Source organism: Sebastes fasciatus, chromosome 20 (genome assembly GCF_043250625.1).
Source record: "Sebastes fasciatus isolate fSebFas1 chromosome 20, fSebFas1.pri, whole genome shotgun sequence".
Classification (NCBI taxonomy): Eukaryota; Metazoa; Chordata; class Actinopteri; order Perciformes; family Sebastidae; genus Sebastes; species Sebastes fasciatus.
In genome coordinates, this window is record NC_133814.1 from 22,492,802 (window position 1) to 22,517,866 (window position 25,065).

The 25,065-nt window shown below is 41.1% G+C and overlaps 1 protein-coding gene across 1 annotated transcript in view; it reads right to left on the bottom strand.

Annotated features, from left to right (window-relative positions):
• Positions 1-25,065, bottom strand: part of LOC141758634 (glutamate receptor ionotropic, NMDA 2C-like) — a 61,378-nt gene that overhangs the window by 15,273 nt on the left and 21,040 nt on the right. Inside the window, exons 5-11 of the mRNA XM_074620228.1 lie at positions 21,443-21,508; positions 20,731-20,919; positions 20,142-20,482; positions 19,590-19,704; positions 12,653-12,864; positions 3,757-3,925; positions 96-249 (exon numbers count right to left, since the gene is read on the bottom strand). Of these exons, the coding sequence (XP_074476329.1) occupies positions 96-249; positions 3,757-3,925; positions 12,653-12,864; positions 19,590-19,704; positions 20,142-20,482; positions 20,731-20,919; positions 21,443-21,508 (1,246 nt within the window). The remainder of the gene's footprint in view (positions 1-95; positions 250-3,756; positions 3,926-12,652; positions 12,865-19,589; positions 19,705-20,141; positions 20,483-20,730; positions 20,920-21,442; positions 21,509-25,065) is intronic.

Genomic DNA, 25,065 nt, shown 5'->3' on the forward strand with positions numbered 1-25,065 from the left:
TGGCAGACACGTACTGTACATGAAACTCCAGGATGTTATGACCGGTTTGAGCCAACAATTGGATCGAGGAGAAGCAGTCGGGTTTTTTTTCTTACCAAGAAAGGCAGATGGGGAAACCGTCCCGTTGCTGCGGGCGACCATGACGCTGATGCCGGTCTCAACAAACGGCACGGAGAAGTCGGTGATCTCCGAACGCTCCTCGTTGATAGTGAGAGAGCCGATGGCCATGTCAGCTCGTCTATACACAACCTGAGAGAGGAAAGACACAAAATAGATTAAAGCACTGTAGAGAAACAGTGAGACATCGATAGTGGTCGGCGATGTAAAGATATTCATTCATTTCATTTTGACTTTTTTAATTATTTTAATTTTTTTATCCTTGTTTCTGAATTTAGTTTTGACTTTTGCAAGTAGTTAACAATTTTTTTTTTTAGGGCTGTCAAAGTTAACGTGATAATAACACGTTAACGCAAACAATATTTTGGAGGTTGTAGCTCAGTTTTAAAGATAGTGATACTGACATCATATGAAACATCATATGAAAACCTAATGAATCCATTGGTACCAACCATGTCATACTAGCTCGTCGAGAAGGAGGTTAAATAACGCTCCAAACTTATGCTAAATTTTGGTGAGCAAAAACTGGCATGGCCATTTTCAAAGCGGTCCCTTGACGTCTGACCTCCAGATGTGTGAATGTAAATGGGTTCTATGGGTACCCACGAGTCTCCCCTTTACCGACATGCCCACTTTATGAAAATCACATGCAGTTTGGGGCAAGTCATAGTCAAGTCAGCACACTGACACACTGACAGCTGTTGTTGCCTGTTGGGCTGCAGTTTGCCATGTTATGATTTGAGCAAATTTTTTATACTAAATGCAGTACCTGTGAGGGTTTCTGGACAATATTTGTCATTTTTTTGTGTTGTTAATTGATTTACAATAATAAATATATACATACATTTGCATAAAGCAGCATATTTGCCCACTCCCATGTTGATAAGAGTATTAAATACTTGACAAATCCCCCTTTAAGGTACATTTTGAACGGATAAAAAATGTGCGATTAATTTGCAATTAATTGCAATTAGTCATGGGATTAATTGTGATAAAATATATTTTTAGATATTATTTTATAAATGAGAGACAGCCCTAATTTTTTATATTATTAATTATAATTAATATATTATTTTTCTTTTTTTCTTTCTTTCATTCTTTTTTTTTTTTTTACTTTCGTCTTTTTTTTGTCTTTGGGCTTCATGACTTTGCTATGACTTGCTGATTCCTATATTTTGTGAGGATGCATATGTATTGATATCATATGTCACTGCCCAATCGTATGCTGTGTAGAGGAAGATTCAAATAAATAGATCGCAACTTGAAAACATGCTTTCCTGTATTTGTTCTACATTTGTACCAAACTGACTAACTTTGGTTTCTGTATAATTCTGTAAAATAGACCTGAATGAGTATTTTATCACAACTTCCCAGTGTCCCAACGGACACGCTGCCAAATTCTGAATTTCATGAGCAAATCCTTTTTGAACATAGAAGCCACGATGCAGCAAACACTTTGTGCTCTACAGTAAGGAGTGACTCTAATAACGTCTGTCTGCAGAGATATATACGGAAAATATTTGTCTCATCATCCGAGCATCCGGAGAGTTGCATCTCAGGAGTGATCACATCCAAGCTTACTTTTCTGAAAAGCAGAGAATTTTGCAGAGAGAAATGTGTTTTTTTTCATAAATGTAGCACACAGACACACACACACACACACACACACACACGCACACACACACACACACACACACACACACACACACACACACACACACACACACACACACATTATATACAGATACAGACCCGGAGCAAAGAGCCTGCAGGCACAGAAACACAAGCAAGACGGCTCTCCTGAGGAACACCTGTTCAGGGCGTTTCACTTTCGGATGCGGCCGTGTTTGATGTGGCTCTGTGTGCGGCAGAAAAGTGTGTATTTGCTCCACATGTGTATGCATTGCCTCACGCCACTGACCTAGATAAAAACCCATCAAAGAAACTCTCTCGGCCGTGCGGCGCTGGTGTCACTTAAGACACTGTGCATCATTACTGCCATCCACCAACTGTACTGGAGTGCGGAGGTGGGGATACGTGTATAGTACTGTCCTACTGTGCTACTTTGAGGTACTTAAACCACTAAATCTGTGTGACAGTGGTACCAATAACTCTATATTTTACAATTAAAACATGAGAAGCTGATAAAATATGACTGCTGTTGGATAGAAACCTTGTATCATCAACATTTCAACTTTTCAGGAACCCAAACATAAAATCGTAATCTTCATAACACAGTGAATTTAGCCGTTATCTAAAGAGTTTCAGAACTCAGTTTGTAGAGCAACATGTCGTCCTTCGACTGGTCTAAATGCACAATAACTGGTTTGCACACTTTATCCTACCCCGTCCACGGGATTCGTGATTTAAAGCTAATTTAAAGATTTGAAAGCTCTCGGTGGAATTAAACTCATACTGAAGGAGCTGGTGGCAGCTGTTTTGTTGTTAGGTAAATCATATTGCAATTTTGGAGCATTTACATCAACACTTTTATGTGTTTAGGTATTTTTTTAAAGGTCACTTGTAGTGATGAACCGAAATCTGTCCTTCCTCTCAGCTCTACGGAGTGTTTTAGCATCTTTCAACTCGTTGTTTTGATTTTACAGCTCACAGATTTTTACCGTTTTTGTTTACTCTCACCGCTCTCATCAACCTTATGACCTCCACAAAGGGCGAAGGTCTAGGAAGGAGGTTATGTTTTCACCAACGTTGGTTTGTTAGTTTGTTGGTTTGTCCGTTTGGAGGATTACTCCAAAAGTCCGCAATGGATTTGAATGAAATTCTTTAGAAGGATGGGGTGTGGCACAATGAACAATCCATGAGATTTTGGTGGCGATCCGGATCATGATATTTTTAAGGATTCCAATCAGCCTGAGCATTAAAACCACGACCATGACTCTTTTGGGTTAAAATAACTCCGGAAGTGGCGTTACTTAATTGCACAACTTACGTGACAAATCAATGTTGACTTCTGGTTTCACACAGGGTACGAACAGCGGTCTCCTGGGCAAACGTTTGGTGTTTTTTTAGCTGTTTTTTATCTACATAGGGAGCAGGTCCTCTTCACGGAGCCAGCCGCCATGTTTCTACAGTAGCCCAGAACACTGGCTCTAGAGAGGGCCATTCGCGTTTTCACGTTTTAGCGTCGGCCACCTTAGTTCTCCTGCTAGATGTTTTACTTTTATTGTGTGACTTTGTGTTTTGACTTCATGATGCTAAATCCATGGCTACAGTAGCCTAGGTATTTTTTAAAAAAGGTATTCTTATATTTCCCCCTTTTTTTTAAATACTATATTTTTTATTTCTACTCATTCTTGAGCTCGACAGGATTAATTTGGTTAAATAAACAGATAACAGATAAATAAAGAATATTTACTATTACTGCATGCAGTGGGTCAACATGTACTGCTGTTTATGGCGATATCTAGCATGCTGAACACTTACCTCTAATGTAATGAGGGCATGTCATAGCCCAAAGCTACATTTATCTTATTAAGATCTGTGGATGAACATTTTAAAAACACCTTGCTCTAATAATTGTCTGTAGATTGCCACCAGGCGACTCAGCCCAGCTGCACCAGCTGCTGCATTCAGGGATTTATCCTCCTTTAAATAACTCAGCAGCCCTCAGTCTCTCACCTCCCCGATCATGCCGTTCCAAGTCCCACGGACCAGCTTGCCATGTTTCCCGTTGGTGACCAGGTAGAGGTCGTAGGAGAACTTGATGGTGCGGGACAGTTTCTTCAGGATGTCTATGCAGAAGCCCTTGCAGCACAGTTTGGTGTAGGACTCCACGTGGCCGATAACGCTGAAAATAAAGGATGAGAAAAAGCTTGTTTTTAACATCTTGTGATCAAAAACCTCTCTGTCTCTCTGGCAGCTGGGACTATCTTTAGCTTCTTAAGCTGTTGTTTTGCTTTGTTCCAGAGAGTGGGTGCTAAATAGTCGCGGGCTCTGATGCTGACAGTGACCATTGTCTACGGCAGCGAAGTGAAGGGCAGGCGATGGCTGGTTCATTAGCTAAAATCAATGTCTGCTAACAAAGTGTCAATGGAGACGGAGGAGATGCCGAAAAATTGCAAACACACACACACACACAGAGGGAGTGTGACAGAGCCAACGGTGGATGGTTGAGTGACTGTGATGGCCTCTAATCAAAGGTCATTAAGGTGTGGAGCAGGAGAGAGTCTTCTCTGTGGCCTCGCTACTTAATGGGGTGTAGAAGAAGAGAACAGAAGGACAGGAAATGGTGAAAACATAACAGAATGAAAAGTAACAGAGAGACACTAAAAGCAGCAGTTGACAATGAAAGTTAAAAGCAGATAGATTGAAAAGGACGTCGACAAACTTCCTGTGTGCAATTGAGATAACCTCCGCGTGTCGATGAGTCAGCACACGAGTGGATAAATGAGCGAGACGTTGAATGAAAAGGAGTCAAGCAGTTGATTCATTTCAAGAGTTCATTTGAGACAAATTTTCAGTGTTTTTGAAAGGCTGGCTTCTTTCATAGGAGTCAATAGCTCCGATAAACGCTGCGTTAATTAATTGCTGCAGGAGCTGGCCACCTGTCGTCATTATACACACTCCACTAACAATACACACACTCACACAAACAGGCTTAAATTGGGCCGTCTCTCTCCGTCACACACACACACACACACACACACACACACACACATGTAGTACAGTATCCTTGGAGGATTATAGCAGCAGTTGTGTTGTGTGGTGCGGTGTTTTCTTCATAAAATGCCCAGAAACTAGTGCAGCGTGGAGGGAAGCACCATGAGGGAGTTGGACCACAGAGAGAGACGAGGGATTCTCAGGTGAACAGACAGGAAACAAACGTCGAACAAACCAGACGCGCTCTGACAGGGCGGCAGCAGCGGCGGCTTCAGTTTGGAGGGAAAAAAGGAGGGCAAGAGCAAAGGAGGACAGATGGAGGAGGAGGAGGATAATTGAAATAACCACCACTGTGATCGTGCAAGAATGATGAGGGGAAAGTTAATGTCCTACAACGTGAACGGGGACGCTGTCATGTTGAATTCCTTTTGCCAGAAAGATGCAAACTATTGTCCAAAAATTAATTGTATCCTGTAGCATGACGATTTACTTTAATTAGACCAAAGGGACCAAACTATTAAAAACGAGCTTCAGCCCAAAAACACACAACGACACAAACGGACCACTATATTCATACTGCAGGACGCAATTTACTCCCAATGCCAAGTACCTAATTTACCACGTCTTTCTTTAAGTGTTTTAGTTACCTAACCCACCATGGTTTACCAGATCTTTCCTTTACCTTATCAGTAGTTTCTATGAGCAGATATTATTGACGAAAAAGCATCAGCATAGGACATTAAAAAACATTGTCATTAATCGTTATCCAGGGTTTTGTAAAATCCTCCAATTCATTCATTTTGCCAAAAGGTTTGGGATGATATGTGTCCACATACTTGGGGTGATATAATTTATTTATATATTTATTTATTTCATATATTTAATTTACAATAGTATAAAACCCAGAAAAAAATTTAGAACCAGCAAATGTTTGGCATTTTTGCTAAATAATTTGTGTTGCTTTTGGCGGTCCCTGTGGACAAAACCAGTAGTGTTTCCAAGCACCAGAGTCCCTTTAGAAAACCTCTCATTTTACTGCAGCCGGGTCTGACAGTCAGCCCCGATTAGTCCTGGTTCTGGTTCTCCCGTGCCTCCCGTCCCTCCAAGGGACCCAGCAATACGGCCTCGGCCTCCAGCAGCGTGGTGTCGGTGTTGAGTTTCTGGTGAACTATTGATTTCACGAAGAATCAGCCAGGATGACAAGCATTAAGAATAACTTTATAGAAATAGCCAATCTTCTTGCTGATGGTTCCGTTTGTTTTATGTAGGTCACATATAGGCATCAGTCTTAAGTTGAGACTGTTTCATAACCAGTTAAAAGTTCCTCACAGTCACGGCAATAAACCCACTCAGTTAGATTCAGGAAAAAACACCATGGCTTAAAATTACTACATTTGTACTGTGAAAATGTGACTTGACGTTGTGAACACGGGACACGTAAGAACAGCTGATTGTAAAGTGAAAGTGAACCTTAACGCACAAACAGCACATTAAGGACTGGTGAAAGCGCTGCGTTTCTGGAAAAAATGCAATATAGAGACGAAAAAAGTAGTAGAAATAAACAAAAACACATTGATTTATGTGAAAATAAGCTTAAGATTGTTGTATTTTAAAGAAAGAGAGATGAGAAGATTGATACCGCTCTCAGATGTAGAAATAGCCAATCTTCTTGCTGATGGTCCCGTTTATTTTATGTAGGTCACATATAGGCATCGGTATTAAATTGAGACTGTTTTATAACCAGTTAAAAGTTCCTCACAGTAACTTTTAAACAAGTATTCGATTATCAAAATGCTTGCCAATACATTTACTGTCAAAAAAACTAATCAAATTATCACCTAATTTAGCATCTGGTATATACCAAAGCCAGGACCTTTAAATTAGGATTTTAGAGTGGAATTCCTGCTCTTAATCAGCGCAGAGAGGTAGGCTCAGCTTTCTGGCAAAGGAGGCCATCATCTGTCCAAAAGAAAGGATTTTTTAATGGGCAAGACAAAAAGTTCTAATCACGCTAAACATCTGCTCTGCGGGGAAGCTGCTCAGACCACACAGCGAGATTAACTGATTTATATAGCAGCAGTCCTCTCTCTCTCTTCCCTTCTCCCTGTTTGTTGGTCATCGTCCAAATGGGACATGCCAGCCTGAGAGAAATGGTGAAAGAGAAACAGAAAGAGGGTAGGATGGGATAACATTGTCCCATGCTATGACAGATGTCCCCATGTTGGGCAGATAAATCTTCTTTACTGGCAATCAATGTGCCATCGCGCCCAACAACAGCCGCTACATATCTCTCTCTATAATTAATGTGCCAGCCATGGTCAGCTCTGCAATCTGCATAACCGATACATACCCAAACACACACACCGACACACACACAGATACATGTGGAGTCACTGAAGTGAACATGAACATGGCATTTACAGGCTGGATTGTTTGTTTTTTAAGCTGTTCGGGTGATTAAAAGGTGATCAATCTGCACATATTAGACATTAAATCGCACCATTAAGTTATAGTGGTACATTTGAGGCACTTAAAGGGACAGTGTGAAACATTTCAGGGGACCTATTAGCAGAAATGGAATATAATATTCATTACTATGTTTTCATTAGAACGGACAAACCAAAACACTGGCTCTAGAGAGAGAGCCTTTTGCATTGCCACCGTAGAGTAGTTCTCCGACACGCTTGTGAAAGTGCGGTAACGTGAGACGAAGAGTGCAAAACCGTGTTACTGCCAGCCGCCGCCTGACCTCCGTTGCTCCTAAAGTAGTGTTATTATGGTAACGACGGCCTCTGAATGGCCGAGTTAGAAAGAGTTAGTTGAGAAGATCGATACCACTTTCATATCTGAGATTGGTATCAATCTTCTCATCTCTCTTCCATTAAAATACAACAAACTTAAGCTTATTTTGACATAAATCAATGTGTTTTTGTTTATTTCTACTACTCTTTCCATCTCTATATTGCTCTTTTTCCAACAACACAGCGCTTTCATCCAGGAGACCGCTGTTCGTGCGTTAAGTTTCACTTTCACGTTACAATCAGCTGTTCTTACGTGTCCCGTGTTCACAACGTCAAGTCACATTTTCACAGTACAAATGTAGTAATTTTAAGCCCAACCATGGTGTTTTTTTCCTAAACCTAACTAAGTGGGTTTGTTGCCTAAACCTAAGCATGTGTTTTTGCTCAATTAACAACATTAAACACGTGTTTACTGCTACCGAAAAGTGACGCCAAGGGGTCTGACAAAGCGTCAGTATGTGACGAGTTGAGAATGTGTTGAATTTGCCTAATTGAACGGGTTTGTTATAGACAGCCACCAGATTTTTTTTTTTTTGTCAGAGCATTTAATTTGCCTATTTCAGCTTTAAAATATGACAAATAAAGACACTTTGCTACCATAAAAACACATCTGTTCAGCTGCTGAGGGTTCACATTTTTCAATCAAATATGTGGTTATTAAAGGAACTTAACATACATGCATGAAGGTTGCATGTTCCACTGGATTTAGGCCTATTTGCTGTGTATTTAGTTTGACAACGTGAGGCAGCGGGTAAATGTTGTCTTCTAAATATTTGTTTTTTCAGTAGGATCATGCCGTTGCAAACGGAGCTGGCTTGGCATGGTTACTCTTGGGTAAGCTGCGCGCTGCAGGTAAACAACATAACAGCATACATACACAGTAACATGATGATCAATAACGAGCAGAGAGAAAATCCTCCGGTGAGAATTAAGTTAGAGATAACAAAACCCCAGAGTGCAGAGAGGAGGTAGAGCAGATCGAAGGCCGGGGTGAGCCCTTAAATAAATTACCAGATCAGAGCCGTGAGATGTGGTGGTGTGGCGTTAAGAGGCAGAAAATGTTGTTTGTCTGTTCCCATGTGAGTCCTGCATCTCTTGGTATGCTGAACAGCATGTGTGTGTGTCCTCTGCTCCTTCAAAGGATCTATTAATCACGTGGGAATGTGAGCACTTTCTCCACTGTACAGGCCGAAGCACAACACGAACAAGCCCCAAGCAGCCACAGAAAAGAGCAGGAGAAGTCATTGCATTAATTGAATATTGTATTCTGGGCCAGTTTAATTCAAACCGTTGGTCGGGGGAATCAAATCTCAGTTTCTCAGTTAGTTATTGTCTTAAGAAAACATGAAAGCTTTTAGAAACCTAATCTGGTCTCAATAGATGTCTCAAATATTCATAAAGAAACCTATAAAAAGACTTTGTTATCAAGAATTAGCTTTTCATTCCATAAAGAAAACCACTTGAAATAAATTATAAATTAACACCATCTTGGAAGATCCGAGAAGAAACAGGAATATATCTGTGATCAGAAACACGTGTGCCACCTCCGACTAATTATTCCAACATTATTGAGCAACAGCAGATTTCATGCTTCACACTTTGTCTCTAATGTCATCTGCAAATAACTGACTTTCAAATGCAAATGAGAAACTGAAGAAAGAAAGAAAGATCCTGAGGTGTTACTGGGTGTGTAAATCCAGGTACAAGTTAATGATGAAAAAGATTAGCTATAATATTAAATTTGAAAAAACAGAAAGCCATCTGGATAAATAAGTAATGTCAGGAGCTGATATCAGATGCACACTCGAAACAACCATCATTCTGAAACAACGAGACAATTCCTCATCTGACTCCAAAGACCAAAGATCTCCGTAACCAACACATTCTCACTCTTAACTTCCCCTCTTGCTTTACTTTTGGAAACATCAGGGACGGCGTGTCAATATATGCTTGTTACATCCAGAGTGTCCTTTCAAAATAAACAGGAAGTAAATTTTAGGCAGCACGACTACTTAGGGTTAGGAAATGGTCGTGGTTAACGTTAACTCCACGCGACTAACGACTCACGGGACTCAGGGGACTCGAGACTGACAATACTAATGACTCACGTGACCCACGGGACTCAGGAAACTGACGATAGTAACGACTCACGGGACCAAGGAAACTGACGATACTAACAACTCACATGACTCATGGGACTCAGGAAACGGACGATACTAATGACTCACGTGACTCAGGAAACTGACGATACTAACGAGTCAGGTGACTCACGGGACCGATGATACTAACAACTCACGTGACTAACGAGACTCACGGGACTGCCAATACTAACGGCTCATGTGACTATAAGTCAACATTACTTTTAGTGCTCTCCTGGTTGAAAGCCTTATGTTTGTTTGACCCATCCACCATCACTCCCGCTCACCCTTAGCGGACTCTCACGCTCTTTATACTACGTCAGTTGCTCAGACAGTCGAATAACGCCGCGGGTGGGCTTACATTAGAGTTAGTTCGTCACATACTGTCGCTAAAGGTTAACTCTGTGTGACGTATCCAATGCCGAGGAACACCTTCCAGAAGGCGGTACATGTCGAGTTGGGAGTGAGAATGGGTTGCCATAACAACTGGGTTAAAATTTCCAGAAAGAAAAGTCAGTAAGTGGATGTTGAGTTAAGATTTTTTTTTTGTCAAATCTGAAAGAGTTTGCTACAGAACATAGAAGAGCAAGATAAGCTTGTCTGGGAGTGTTTTAGTCAGACTTTGAGCTCCCATTTCTCATCTCAAAAGACTATTGATTTCAGCCAGATTTCATAAAGACAACATTTGAAATGAGAATCACGTTTCCCAATAGCGGTTGTAAAATATATTATGTGTTTTGTAACACATCCTGTCGTCAGTGTGGAAACAATAAAGCTAAAGTGGTTGACAGAGTGCAATTAAATTTATGACAGACTTGTTCTTGTATTGTCGGTTTGTTTGAACATAATGAAGACGCTGCGTATTCCTGACGAGCACCAGTTGTAGGTAGTCAGACGTAATCGCTGTTTAATGGCTGTTTTCTGCCATGCTGCGCTGCATGTTTGACACTGGAGGTGTGTTTTTAAAGTGCTTAGACACTCAGTACACACAATTACTCTGTGTTTAATGAAGTGTGGAGGTTTGCAGTGTCTACTCAGAACTAAACTGGGGCACAGAAACAGAGAGAGGGAGGGTGCAGACGCCTGTGTGTGGGACTGGGTATCATTTGAAATATTTAAATACTACGATGACGATTTTTTTGGTACCCTTATCAAAATGATACTTTACTTTGTGTTTTTTTATTTATCAAAAGAAGCCAAAATGTCAAATGTTGTCTAACGTTGCCTCAACAAAACTGTCTTAAATTGGCAGCAATTTTTAGTCAAATCAGAAACTTTCTGATCAAAGAATAAACAGTTGAGTTTGACAGTTCATTCTTGACCTTTAAAACAGCAGCTGACGAACTCAACTCAAGGTCCACTTATTCGCTTGTCCTGAAGCTTCTGGACTAAATGAATGAGTTGAGTTTTAATGTGGATGAGGGGATGCTCAGAATCATGGAAAGTTTGAACAATAGAAATAGAATAAGAGTAGAGCGGACACTCCCATTCAAATCAACATAGCAGCCATTAGCGGCCACATTTATGTGTACCGTTGCCATTGCAACCGTTGTAGCGGGCTAACCAAACTTCCCTATAAACCAACTAAAACAACAGCAGCCTAAGTATTGTAAGAAAGAAAGTATGAATTGACCTTAACAGACGTCGATTCGGCTCCGTGACTACCTCCGCTGCCGGCTTAGCGGGGATGCTACACCCACTTTACGGTAACATGTGTTGTCACCGTAACAACTAACAACAATCACCATTTTTGTGCTAGTCAAAATCACCACAGCAAACATTTCAATGTCCGTTTTACTCCTATTCTATTTCTATGGTTTGAACCTAGAACTACATTTCCATGGCAACAGAGCAAACTGAAACAGCTGATGAGGACACAGTGATTAAGCTGAAAGCTCCAGAACAAGTGAGTAAAGTCCCCAAAGCCAAAAGTCGACAATTACGAGAGAAACGTGGTGAAATCTTTGGTCGGTTTGTAAACGTGGATCGTAGCAGCGGTTACATTCTCGTGTCTTACAGTATGATCTCAGAAGACCAATCAGAACGCAGCATGACACAATTCACTTTGCCACGCACAGCAGCTGGATTCCCATCACTTATCACACAAAAAATCCATCTTGTCAGGCTTCAAGTAATGCGTTTGTGTCCGGCAAGCCAGACAACGAACCAATCAGCGTCTTGTGAGGAGCTACTGGCAGCTACAGGCGTGGCTTTAGGCGTGTGACGCGACACGGAGAGCAACAACAATGGTGACTCCTGAAGAGGTTAGCGTAGCTGCTGCTATAACATCAGTTATATCAGAACTGGAGAGTATTTCTTCACTGGAAGAAGAGCAAAGATCGGCACTGTTCTTGAAAAAAATGTTTTCGCTCTTCTCCCAACTGGCTTCGGCAGGAGTTTAATTGACAGATGGTTCATCCAATCACCTGCCAAGTTGAACAGTTTCCAATGACGGCTTCTCAGATGGTTCTGTGAAACAAACCATCTGGCGGGCCGGGGTTAAAATAAATTGGCATGCTTGTGTAATGCTACTGCTACAAACACCTCAAACTCACTTTGCAAAATCAAGATTTCATGTTGCCCTCTTTTCTCCCTGAACCGAGACCGGCTTCACAATATCCTCCTCTTTGTTGGAAGAGGTCAAAACCGCAGCAACATTTGTAGAATGAAGAACAATTTTACTGGGAGACCAACGTGTTTCGGGTTGCAGCGTGGATGACCTTGATGAAGGCCACAAGCGGAAATGCCTTCATCCCAAAATTGATGTTGTGCAGTCTGTCACAGATTGCAACCGAGGCTTAAGTGGAGTTGAAATAATTTCATCAGCCAATAAGTAAACAAGATTATGAACCTGACCAACATTCAATACCAGCTTTGGGTACTTTACGGTACTTGGGTACTTGATCGGGTACGTTTATATCCATATATCTGTGCAGATGTAACGAGCTCTACCTGTGTTTGCGTTGCTGTATGTACCTCTCTGTTTGATTGGACTGGCGTCTGCAGGGCACCGTGTTGCGGACGCACGTGCCAGTGCCCGGGTCCACGTTCTCCACCATGACGAAGGGATGCTCCTCCAGCGTGGCCACGGTCAGGTGGCGGTCATCGGACACCTGCTCCAGGAAGCTGCCGTATCGAGGCCAGACCGGGTAGCGGACCTGAAGGATCCCCAGAGCGTACGTACCCACCTGAAGAAGGAGGGTGAAAGACACGTGTTTGAATCTCAGCTTCGACCTTCTCCGCACATCAACCCCTTTTCTCTCCTCACCTGTCTTGTCTTTCCCTTCTTCACAGGATGAATTTTTTTATTATTATTTAAAAAATGGGAAATTTGCATTTGCTGACCTGGAGGAAGAGGATTAGAAGATGAAAGAAGAGTAGAGTTCATTAATGCATGAACGAGGAGACTTAAAAGTGTTTGAGTAAGACATTTTGGAGAGAAGGAAAAAAAAACAGAATATAAAACAAAGAGCAAAACCGACGGCATCACATTAATAATACATCCCAGCATGTGTTGCCTTCAATCTGTGTTCTTTTTGTTGACTGATTATTCAATTATTAATTTTCTTTTTTCCAACTGAATAAACAAATTGAAATGTCGCTGTTCATAAATGGGAACTGTTCAAGTGATTAGAGCCATTTATTAGCTGTGTTTTTATGTCTTTATGCATTTGTAGGACTTATTTAGAGGGGACTTATCATGAAAAACTCACTACTTCAGTGCTTGTGTTCATACAATTTGGTATCTGGAGCACCTAACAACCCATAAACTGTGAAATAAGACGACCCAGTCGGTTTTTATTGGCTGCCTACATCAGAAAACGTGTTAGGATACAACTCGTCAGTTTCGTCAACATAAATAAAGTGATGACGTCTTGACGGATTTGTCAAGCGAATGCAGATACATGAATGTTATTGTGGTTAAATAAATGTATTTTATGGTGTTGTTAGATTGCTGATAGACCGCCCCGTTAATACAGGTGTGCTGCAAGCGGTAGCGCAAACAGTTTTTTGACAGCAGTGAAAATTTTGTTTTTGAAAGGCTAAACGCCAACAAATACTGATCGAAGCAGAGTATTTTGTTAAATAAAAACATATTGTGAATTTTGGAAATATTTACATTTATCTTTTTTCAATAAATTTGGACTTTTGGACTTTACACTGCTCTGGAGTTATTGGAAATGTTTGGATCACACGATTCAGAAACAATCCTTCGCAGCCACCACTGGAATCTGATTCTACAAATAATACACTTATAATATTAGAGTAACCTGATCTTTATCTGCAATTGTGCACATATACCATAAAAAAACATATATATATATCTTTTTCAATAGTTTTATATACAGACTTTTGTATAAATTATACATTAAGTAGGTTATTATGATTTTAGTTTTTCATGTGCAAATCTAATTTTGTCGACCTCAGAGCAGACAAATCCTGGCGCATCCACTGTGATCTTTGGTGGCCCTAAAGGGGGGACCCAGGTTGGGAACCACTGTGTTAGAATATATCACCCACAGCTTGAGAACTACCATTGCAAAGGTGCATCATATTTTTCTCACAAGCCAATCAGAGCAGACTGGGCTTCTTAAAGAGACAGGCGCTAAAACGGAGCGTTTCAGACAGATGGTGAATACAGGTATATTCAGACAGACAGTATGAGGAAAGTATTGTATTTTTTGAACATTGAAGCATGTAAACATGTTCTAGTAGAAACCAAAAATACAATACAACCTGAAAATGAGCATGATATGTCCCCTTTAATAAAGGAAAAATACTGTGACGAGCAAATGAAAAAAAGCCACTTCAGACCAGAACTGCTGTATAATGTCACATCACACAACGAATAATCCCATCGATGTCGGCACTAAACTCAGTGAAACCCTCTCTGTGAGAGTTAGCACTGTTCGTCATATCAGCCCAACCTAATGAGGCATACTGAGCTCAGCCAGCGCTGACTTATATACTGCATGTGAAACTCGCTCCCTCTCAGCTTTAATGAGACCTCTTTTTTCATACCGACTCTTGATTTGTTCTTCTGCTCGCTCATGCTAACGCTCTTCCTTCGTCATGCATGGATGATTTACAAATCTGCATGAAGGTACAGTGTGATGTGCAAAACGGTGATTTGTTTGTCTGCACCATCTGTGAATGACAGAATCGCAGAGATGCACAGTTGTGAAGATCAGTCATTTCAATCTGTCTTTTATGGGATGTCTCGTCCTCTCATGCAGCATCTGAAGCAGAAGCTCTGTCATTCTCACACTGTTGGGAAGCTGCCAAAACTCTTATTGATTATTGGATACTGGGTTAAAACACAGTGTGAGGATCTTGAAATGTTAGAAAGTAAACCCTTACCAAAAGGAAGTGTGCTATTAGTTTACTTCTTTTAAATGTAAAATAAGAGAGTATACTTTCAGTTTACTTTTTATGTTCTTATCAGAGATATACTTAACAAATGTATACTTATGGCTCATACTGACAAGTATACAGAAAAGTCTAGATATACATGGCTTATGCTTGTACTTAATCTTTTGATCAAGATATACTTAAGAAAAGTATAAGTTGCTATACTTGTAGTATAAAAAACATTTAGTAGTTTACTGAATATACATTAAAGTGCACTTTCATAAACTATAAAGTGAGCTACAAGTATAAAACTAGTAAACTATCAGTACTTCTAATATAGTTGCAGGACAAAATAAGACTTTAATGTCAACTAGTTGTGTCCTCAAAGTTTACTATTCTTACACTTAAAATATACTTAAAAGTTTATAAACTAAAAAGTGGGCCAATTTAGTCCCAAGAAGAATTAAACTACTCGTACATTGATATTAGTATACTCACTACATAACGTATACTTGGGAAATATATACTTGAACTTTACTTTAGTATACTTCATAAAATAAACTGTAAAATAAAGTATACTGCTTTTGCGTAAGGGAATGCATAGTTAAATGTATTTTTTTTTGAGATGTGAAACTTCTTCTCAGGGCGACAATTCAGAATATTTTAGCGCTCTACTTGGAAATATTCAGCTGTCCTTTTGATGGATGTCATAAAACGGTTTGAAATCAAAAGATTCATAGACCAAAGCTTACTTAAATTCATGTTTTTTTATATTTGTCATTACTCCTAACAGATGCGCTGACAACGTCATAGCAGTCCCTCATTCTTTAGTATTTTCCAATTAATTTTAGCTGAACGTCACAGTTCCCCTGAGTTGATTGGAGGGTTATTCAGATCACCTGTTGTTCAGGTTTGTGGGGACCGGCTCCTAATTAAGAATTGAGAGCAGCTTGGATAATTTCCCCTCTTGGCAAATCAGGGTGTGACGACGCCCCTTCTTAAGCGAGGTAATGAATCAAACACTGAGGGCATTCTGATACTTCCTTTACTTAATGCAGACCTCATTTTGGCAAATGAACCACCACTCTTCTCCGTTTATTACACTGGCTCCCTGTTGTTGCTGCTTGCATCCAGTTCAAAACTCTGGTGCTGACCTACAGGGCAGTGAAGGGAACCATTACTCAGACAACCCGGTGGTCGCTCATCTCGGTCAAGGCTCTTCTCAGTGGTGGAATGAACTCAGAGTCACTGCTGCAGGCGAAAAAATCCACCTTATCTGACCACATCTTTGCTAGTAAAATAAAAGCCATCTGTAAGCACGTGCACTGTTGCACCTAACATTTAGTTGTTTGTTTTCCCAATTTTGTCATGTTGTTTTGGACAAAAGATTCTGCCAAATGAATGTAAAATGAAGCCTAGGCTACGTTCACATTACAGGGCTTAATGCTCAATTCACATATTTTGCATTGATCCGATCTTTCTGCCTCGACTGGTCACATATATCTGACATCAGCGTGAATGGATCTCAGCCCTGAAACGTCTCATTTGCAACAAATAACGTCACGCACATGCTGGACTGAAATCTGGCGGCCCATTGTTCCGAAGATACACACTGGAGTTGTTGGAGTCCAGTGACTGCCAGACTCCATTAACATATCTGGGTTCCCCCGTTCCTGCTCAAAATGTCACCCAGCAGCACCCTTCAAACAACACAAAGCAACAACATCATGTTAAACTGTCAGGGTGTCACAATGGGGGCCGTGAAAAGAGCAAGTACACCAACAACCTGCCATTACGGATGAGCTGCATGAGGTGAAGAGGAGAGGAGGAACACGTAGAGACCATGCAGGTCTTAAGTGGCATCTTGTTGTTGATAAGCGTGAACAACAGCAGTACATCTACACCACATGTGAACACGATGAGGACATGAGGATCGGATGAAGTGTTGGCTGCAACACTTTAACATCTACACACACATACAAACAAAAAAAACCACTTCAGCACAATTACATGTCTGTGTTCGTACGCACACGCATACATACACAGCAGCCAGGAGGTGACATTGATAAAGTAGGTTGGTCTTTCCAGGCCAGAAATAAATGAGTTCAACTGTAGCTGTGAGATTACGTTCAGGTCTCTGTTTAGTCGCACTCTTTCAATACAACCTCGGGCTTTGAGAAGTGTGTGTGTGTGTGTGTGTGTGTGTGTGTGTGTGTGTGTGTGTGTGAAAGGGAATGAAAATACTCAGGAAAATTGCATAGTGATGATGAAACAGGAGTAAGAGAAGGAAACAGCTTCAACAGGAAACACAGACGCACATTATTGATTTGACTACACTTTCAAATATCATCTATTGGTGAAGTTCAGAGTATTCGACGAGTTATTTTGAGATCAATCGTTCAAGATTTGATTTTTTTTCTTCAACCAGACTTTTATTTTCTGCTTTTTGCAAAATGCATCTTGACATCTCCAATGCAACAGGCATAATAAACAAGTTGCATCCATGGATGTGTAAAGAGAACTGGATACAGCGTCGGAGGCGGGCTCCCGTTGAGAGTTGCTCAGTGACGAATGAAGCCAAATGGGCTCGACTGCCGAGTGATAAAATACTCGGATCCTCTGGCGATCTTCAGCATATATGAGCCCAAAAGGTTTAACTCCGCCTCCCAGCTCTCGTTTACATGAACGGACATGGATTCGGCTATTAGTGCATTTTACAACTTTTAGGACCTAATGATTTAAATAAGGTTCAAGTGTTCGTACTGGGAAGTTGATATACCTTAAAAAAAAATAATAATCCGCTGAGTTACAGATGTCTCTTTCCCAATGTAAGTCTATGGGAAAAAGTATTTTTGGGGCCCAATGGCATCACACGACGGACACAGAAGTTGTAGTACCGCCGTTTGGCCACTACGAAAATTGGCATCAACGACCGGCGCTCTACCTGGGGGCTTGGTTGCATCCAGCCAGATTATATGTGCAGGTTTTCATACTGTGGGGTTGAATGAGGGGGGATGCAAAGGGAGAGACGTGAGCCAAAGATACTGCGTGAGGTGAAAAAGACGGACAACAACAACAAAATTTGGCCTGCTGACCAACACAGTCAACAATGTTGGAGATGCAGCAGCGGATGTGACACACAACTCAGGGAGGCAATTAACGCTTTGTTCACACTACATGACTTTAGCTCTGATATTCCAATCGCCAAACAGTTATTGGAGCTCCCCAACAAAAGCCCTAGATCAAGGACAAATCGTCCCTCAAGCCGATGCATCACTAATACTAGCAGGCTAAATATCTGGACCTGTCGGGGAGTTACAGCCAATGAGAGCACACGACACGGGTTGAGGGGAAACCTGGGGGAGGAAGGGGTCGCCTGTAACCGTAGGAACTTTTACTGTATGTGTTGCATTTGGACCGAAGTTGTTGTTGCACCTAGAAGAAACGGGCTATAAATAATGAAGACGTGTGGAAACAGGCTATATGGTGAACACGTGTGACAACATTAACAAGCAAACAAGGAAGGCTATTATTATTCAAGTATTGCTTGAACAAAAAAATCCTGTCTCGCATATGGTATCACCTCTTGCGTTTGTTTTCATTATTAAATGTAGTTTGGAGACCAGACATACTCATCGGGTATTCCTCCTGGCGAAAGAACTTGTAGTCTGTCGATCAGTCATGTAGTGTGAAAAACACGACTTCGAGACTCCAGATTACAAAACAGCAAGTTTTGTCATGTGAACAGTACAGCAATCTGATGACTTTGAAAGTGTAAAATTGACCTAGATCCCTTAGCGCCCGATTGCCATAAATTGCGTCAAAAATCCCCTCCTTTGAGTCATAACTCATCAGTCAAATCTGAAACACACAGACATGATACACATACTTACACTATTCAGTATGACTTATACTCTCTGAGGATATCATTATCTTTGATGTCTATCGCAATTAAAGTCCATAAATCCGTTTAGAGGTCATAGAAAAAAAGATGCTCCTTTAAAACTCCAGAACTTGCCTGAGAATCATCACATTTTTAAGTATTTCAGCATCAAACTAATCCAGCGACAGTTGTTTGTACATCCACGGGTACGTTGTTAACAGGTACTACTAATAGATAATTTGGCATATATTTAATGATGCCAATTTGCCAACATGCAAACAAAAAACAACGGGAGCAATTGGGGTTTTGCTCAGTATGTCAATGACATCTTCTCATCTATATTTGGCCTTTTTATATATGCAGGAAAAACAGCAATACACATAAAAATGGAGATCAACACCAAGACTACATGGCCAATAGCTGTTGTTAACAGACTCTATAGCTATAACTATATTGAGGGTCAGTTTCTCTCCAATAAAACTAACCTGAACCCTAAAAATAAAACTTTTCATTGTCTATAAAACACTCGCAAATGTCACAGTCAGCCTCAGTAACCTGTGAGTCCATAATATATTTGAGTCCTCTCTACATGGGCACATAACAGGACAAACATCTCATCGTTCCTATGCCATCACAGTGCCAGCATGTTTGAGTGATCTGGTTTCTGGTGCCCAGTACCTTGTCCCAGAATCTGTCCCGGTCCAGAGCGATGATGACCATGGAAGGGTTGGAGAGGAAGCCTTGGTTGTTGAATGACAGATCTCTTCTTTCCCACGTCACGTTCAGCATGTGCCTGCGAAAAAAACATAAACAATGTATATGGAGCTTGCAATCAAGGACTTTGATTCTACATCTCGCCAGAATTTACATATTCATGTACACAGATAAACACACTATGATCACCTCCTAATTAAACCTAAAGCTCCCCTGGAGGGCTTAATCTAACGTGGGAGACTGGAAGTAGCTCATTAGGGGATGAGAGCGGCAGCTGATTGGTGGAGGGCAGAGTGTTCCTACTGAGTGATCTCGCTGTCTGTTAAGGTATACATCCGTGACAGACTGGCGCTGTGAATAATGAATACAGGGCAATTTGCATTTCAGTGAAAAAGAGGAGCGCTATACTTCCACTTCATGCCCTGAAGCTGTGCTCTTCTGTCCATGCATCAGTTATGATCACTCTCTGGAACAATACAATCAGATTGTGTACTTCCTGACTAAAGAGTGTCTCACCTGAACAGAGTATTGTTGTCTGTGTGTTTAGCCAGTTTGGTGCAGTCACCGTGTCCCTCAGGAATGAACCCGTACTGCTTCCTGAAGCTCTCGGCCCCTTTAGCTACGATGGCGACACCCTCCCTCACCCTCTGCCGCAAGCTCTTCCTCCACTGGTCCGTGATCACGCCGATGACGCCGACGGGGAAGCTGACAGGTGGAGGGCTGTCGGGGTTGCCCACGGCCTGACTGGGGAGGATCCAGATGTAGCCCGGACCCAGCAGACCCACCTCGGCTGCCTGAGTGAACAAGTACTGCGCCTCCTCGTAGGAGCAGTACGCCAGCAGGACCTGAGAGTCCACCTGCAGACAGGAAATAAGTCTGTTAAGAGGGAAAACATGCAGCACTGCTGTAGGTCATCTAGAGCCTGCAGCGCCAGCTGTTCCTCCGTTCAAAAGTTTTTGCTAAGTAGAGATTTAAGCTTCACAAAATTAAAGTGACACAGTGAATTCGCACACTAAATTAACAGACTAGTTCTTACATAGACATTAGTTGTAGCTGTGCTTGCAAACATATTACCTGTTTCTGGGATTCTTATATCTCATCGTACCTGCTGCAGCATGCGCTTAGTCTTCGCGTCGTTCGACCCAACAGACATTTCCAGAGACAAGATATCCTGTAGATTCCACGTGAAATAGGAGGTATCTGTGTAGGACTCAACTATATCCACAAAGGTGTCGTAGCCCGGCAGCAAGCTGGTGATCACTGCAAACTCGCCCCAGTCGTACTCCTCCATTATCTGAAACAGGGATGTATAGAAATAAAGAAGTATGGTGATAATATGCAAGGTAATGTGGGTAAAGACCAGTAATGGGAAGTTGGTGTTTTTACACATTGTTTTTGTCTGGATAAAGTGAGCGTTAGAGGTGCCGGTGGGCAGATTTTGTTCATCACAAATACACCTTTCATCGTCACAATGGATGTTTCTCTGTTGTGGAAATGTCTCCACTAGACAACGAGGTAAAGTCGGGGTGTCACAGCCTGAATCGAGATTATCCTGTCGACTCCCAAAAGCCTCTCTGATCTCATGAGAATTATTTGTACAATCTATCATAAATACAGATTGTATTTAGTTTGTGGAAACCGGGCCAGAACTTCAGATCAGGGATTCCCCGCTGATTGTTGTCCCTACATGGTGTTAATCAGCGTGAAAGGTCCCAGTTGTCAGGCTCCACCCGGGATAACCATTTGGTACGACAACCTCCGATTTTAATCCCAAAAATGAGGTCACTTATTGTGACAGTGCGATTGCTTTTCTGTACCTTGAACATGCTGACAATCTGCTGCTCCAGAGACGCTCCCATCTGCAAGAAGGAGGATCCTTCAGACTGTGAAGAGTTAGAGAGACACAATGGGGTTAAAGGGGAAAGACGTAACGGCATCAACAGAGCTGGTTTTGCTCAAAGCCACGATTTTGAAGCAGTTTCTTGACGCTGAACTACAGTTTATTCTTCGCACTATGCTGCCCTGCCGTTTCAAAAACGTGGAAAAAACATTTTATTTGATTTTAAGACAGTCAAGCATGAACTTCTGAAAACGCATCATGAGATCTGAACGGGTTTCATGGACTAATATCTTGAATAAATCAGCAAACGAACATCCGAGAACTGTGTTGAACTTTCCGCCACAACGGAAGCAAAACTGACGAAAAGGCTTTTCAAGTGAACTCGTCTGCTGCTCCTCATTTTAGCAGAACCTTTAACATCGTTACTGCTGCGGAACAATTAAATTTGGATGAAACTTTACCACAACTTGGACGGTGCATTTTAATAATTTGTACTATCACTTGTAAAAAAAAAAAAACTTTCACTGTTAAAAGTCACGACACAGCGGAACGGCCTTCTAAATCCAATTAATTTGATGAGCAGTGACAAATGGGGGGAAAAGGAAAAGACTACATTTTAGGTGAGCTATGCTTGGACAATCGCACATGAATGGGCTTTATGAAAATCTTCATAAATATCTGCAATGTCCTAAAAAGCGTCCTTGGAAAGTTTAAATAATAAAGCATAAAAAACTGGGCATGCAGCTGTCAAATAAGGAACAGGTACCATGAATATTTATGTTAGTTTCCACCTTTATTGTCGCTCACATTCAATGATGGAGCTTTGATTGTCCATATTCTGCTACAAGTGTCTTCAATCAGTCCTGCTGCTCTCTTTCTGTCAGGAATGGGTGGTCCAACGTAGCATGTGTCTGCGTCTATTAGCACACATTTGCATACCTACTCGCCGTGTGTTGACAGATAAGATGGACGTTGTTAGAGCCCGATGAACCCATGTCCTTCAAATAAAGCAGGCTATGAGAGGAGGAGGACTATTGGAGGGTGTAACTAAGAGGGACTGGATATACTGTAGACACTAAGAGCGGAACCGTAACCTTAACGGAGAAGTCAGCCAGCAACACTAACAACCAAACTAATTTGTATGAAGAGTAAAAGGTATATTCCAAGCAATGATTTGGTGATTTGCAGGTCAAAATATTTCTAGACATCTATGACAAAATTGGGTCATATTTAGTTGACTTTTTAGACATTTAGGTTGCTAGAATAAGCAGTAAAAAAGTAGGGATTTTTATTATTTTCAGAGGGACTTTTTGAGGGGCTCTTATCTACATGTTCCATATAAATAAAAGTTGCACAGAACTATTATATGTCATACAGCAGGTGAAAACTCATTCTCCATTGGTTTCAATGCACTTACAGGAAACATGTCTGCTTGCTTCTCTTAAGAAACTAGCAAGAGCTCACTAGATTTTAAAAATTATCCAACCAAAAAACCTCAGCCCAGTGTTGCCGAATCTTTTCCAATGAAAGTAGCTAGCAGCACCGGCTCCAAAAGTCACTAAATCTATCGAGAACGTCACCAAGTCTGCAACACTGATAGTCCGTTCCTTCAGGCTTCCCTCCAAAGACACTCTCCCTAAATCATTAGAGATGCATGATATGGATTTTTTTTCAGCCGATAAGATAACCAATATTTTTATATTTTTGTATCTTAAAAAGAAGTTCAAAACCTGTAGTTTATGCACACCTGAGGGTAAGAAAGGCTAAGATGTAGTGAGCAAAGATGGGGGATTTTATATTCCAAAGCTCTGACCGAATCTGACTGACATCACTTTTGTTAACACAACAAAAACAAACCACAGATCTGAGTCTTCAAATGTTCATGAAGTACATCAAAAAACTTGTATTGCAAATTGCGATCGTGTTATCTTCCTCTGAAAAACTGTGAAAAACATCCACGCCGTCAACGACATGTTTGGCTCTCTAATCAGCTTCACTTCTTCTTCTTCTTCTTCTTCTCTGTGTTTATTGGCAGATCAAAAAACAAATTACAGTCCTTCGACAGCCGCAGATATCGGATTTGTTCTCTTTTTTTTGTCAGAGTATTTGATTTACTGATCGCTGTCGGGATGTAATGAGATTTTCAACAAATATGACAAAATGTTTTTGAGGAAGATTACCAACTCTGGCTTTAAATTACTATATTTCAACACGTCCTAACAACGTGTTGAAATTCAGTCTGCTGCTGGTTATATTTCTAAAAAACTCACACTTGTCAACCAAATTTAGACTAGCCCAGAGGTCAGCAACCTTTACTATCAAAAGAGCCATTTTAGGCAAAAAAGCCGCAAAACATTTGAGCATTGTGATGAAGGTAACACAGTTTATAGTCTAAGTATATAGTATATAAGTCTAATGCAGTGAGGGCCAAAGTGCAAATGTACAACGGCGTATTAGGGCCACATTGAGGGAAAAAACATCTGAGATTTACAGAATAAAGTCATAATATTACGAGAAAAAAGTCGTAACATTATGAGAATAAAGTCGATATATTACGAGAATAAAGTCATAACTTAACGAGAAAAAAAGTCGTAACATTACGAGAATAAAGTCATAACTTAACGAGAAAAAAAGGTTGTAATATTATGAGAATAAAGTCATAACGTTACGAGAAAAAAAGAAAATAACACGTAAAATTACAAATTTATAATATTATGACTTTATTCTCGTAATATTACGACTTTATTCTCAAAATCTCAGATTTTTTTTTTTTTTCCTCATTGTGGCCCTAATGCTCCATTGTACTGTCGTACCAGAGACCTTCAACAATGATAAATAAAAATGAAAATGTAAACAAAAAACAGTTATTCATTTCCATTTTTAAAAATCCACATGGAGCCACTGGAGCAAGGCTAAAGGGCCGCATGTGGCTCCGGAGCCGCAGGTTGCTGACCCATGGACTGGCCTACACCGAGAGGTCCAGAAGAAGTCCATGCTTAATGGGCAGATGCACACGTACCTTATATGTGCAGAACACACTAAAAAATGCATTCAGGTGTAAACATCAAAACTTGAAACACATTTTAACAGATGCAACTGAAAGTGTTCCACAGACTGGACGCCGTGTCCCTGCGTCTTTTTAGGTGGAACTGTGTAATATCAGAGCTTGGATGGAAGATCTGAGGGGCCGTACAGTGCTGCAGGCCATAACCGCACCTGTGATGTAAGCAGGTGCAAGAACATGCAGGGGCTTTATTCTGATTTCGATGACGGACTGCTGGTGCAAGACGGCGAAGATTGGGGTAATACGGTCTCTCTCTTTATGCTGTACAGCAGCATCCTACACTAAGTGGAGACAGGAAGTTTAAAATACGGAGGCAAACATGCATGAAGAGAGAGTGAAGCAGGAGGGAGCAGATAGTGTTAAACTGTCAAGTGCCATTTGGGACCAGGTCTCAGATCTTCTCAGTCTGCTCTCGTCTCAGAGGTGAATAACTGTCATATCTCCTCCCCGTTGCTCTTTTCCTCTCCCACAGCTCGGAGGCTCTGCGAAGCCCCAGAGAGCCGGGCAGCCCGAGGAATAACACAAGAATATCACAA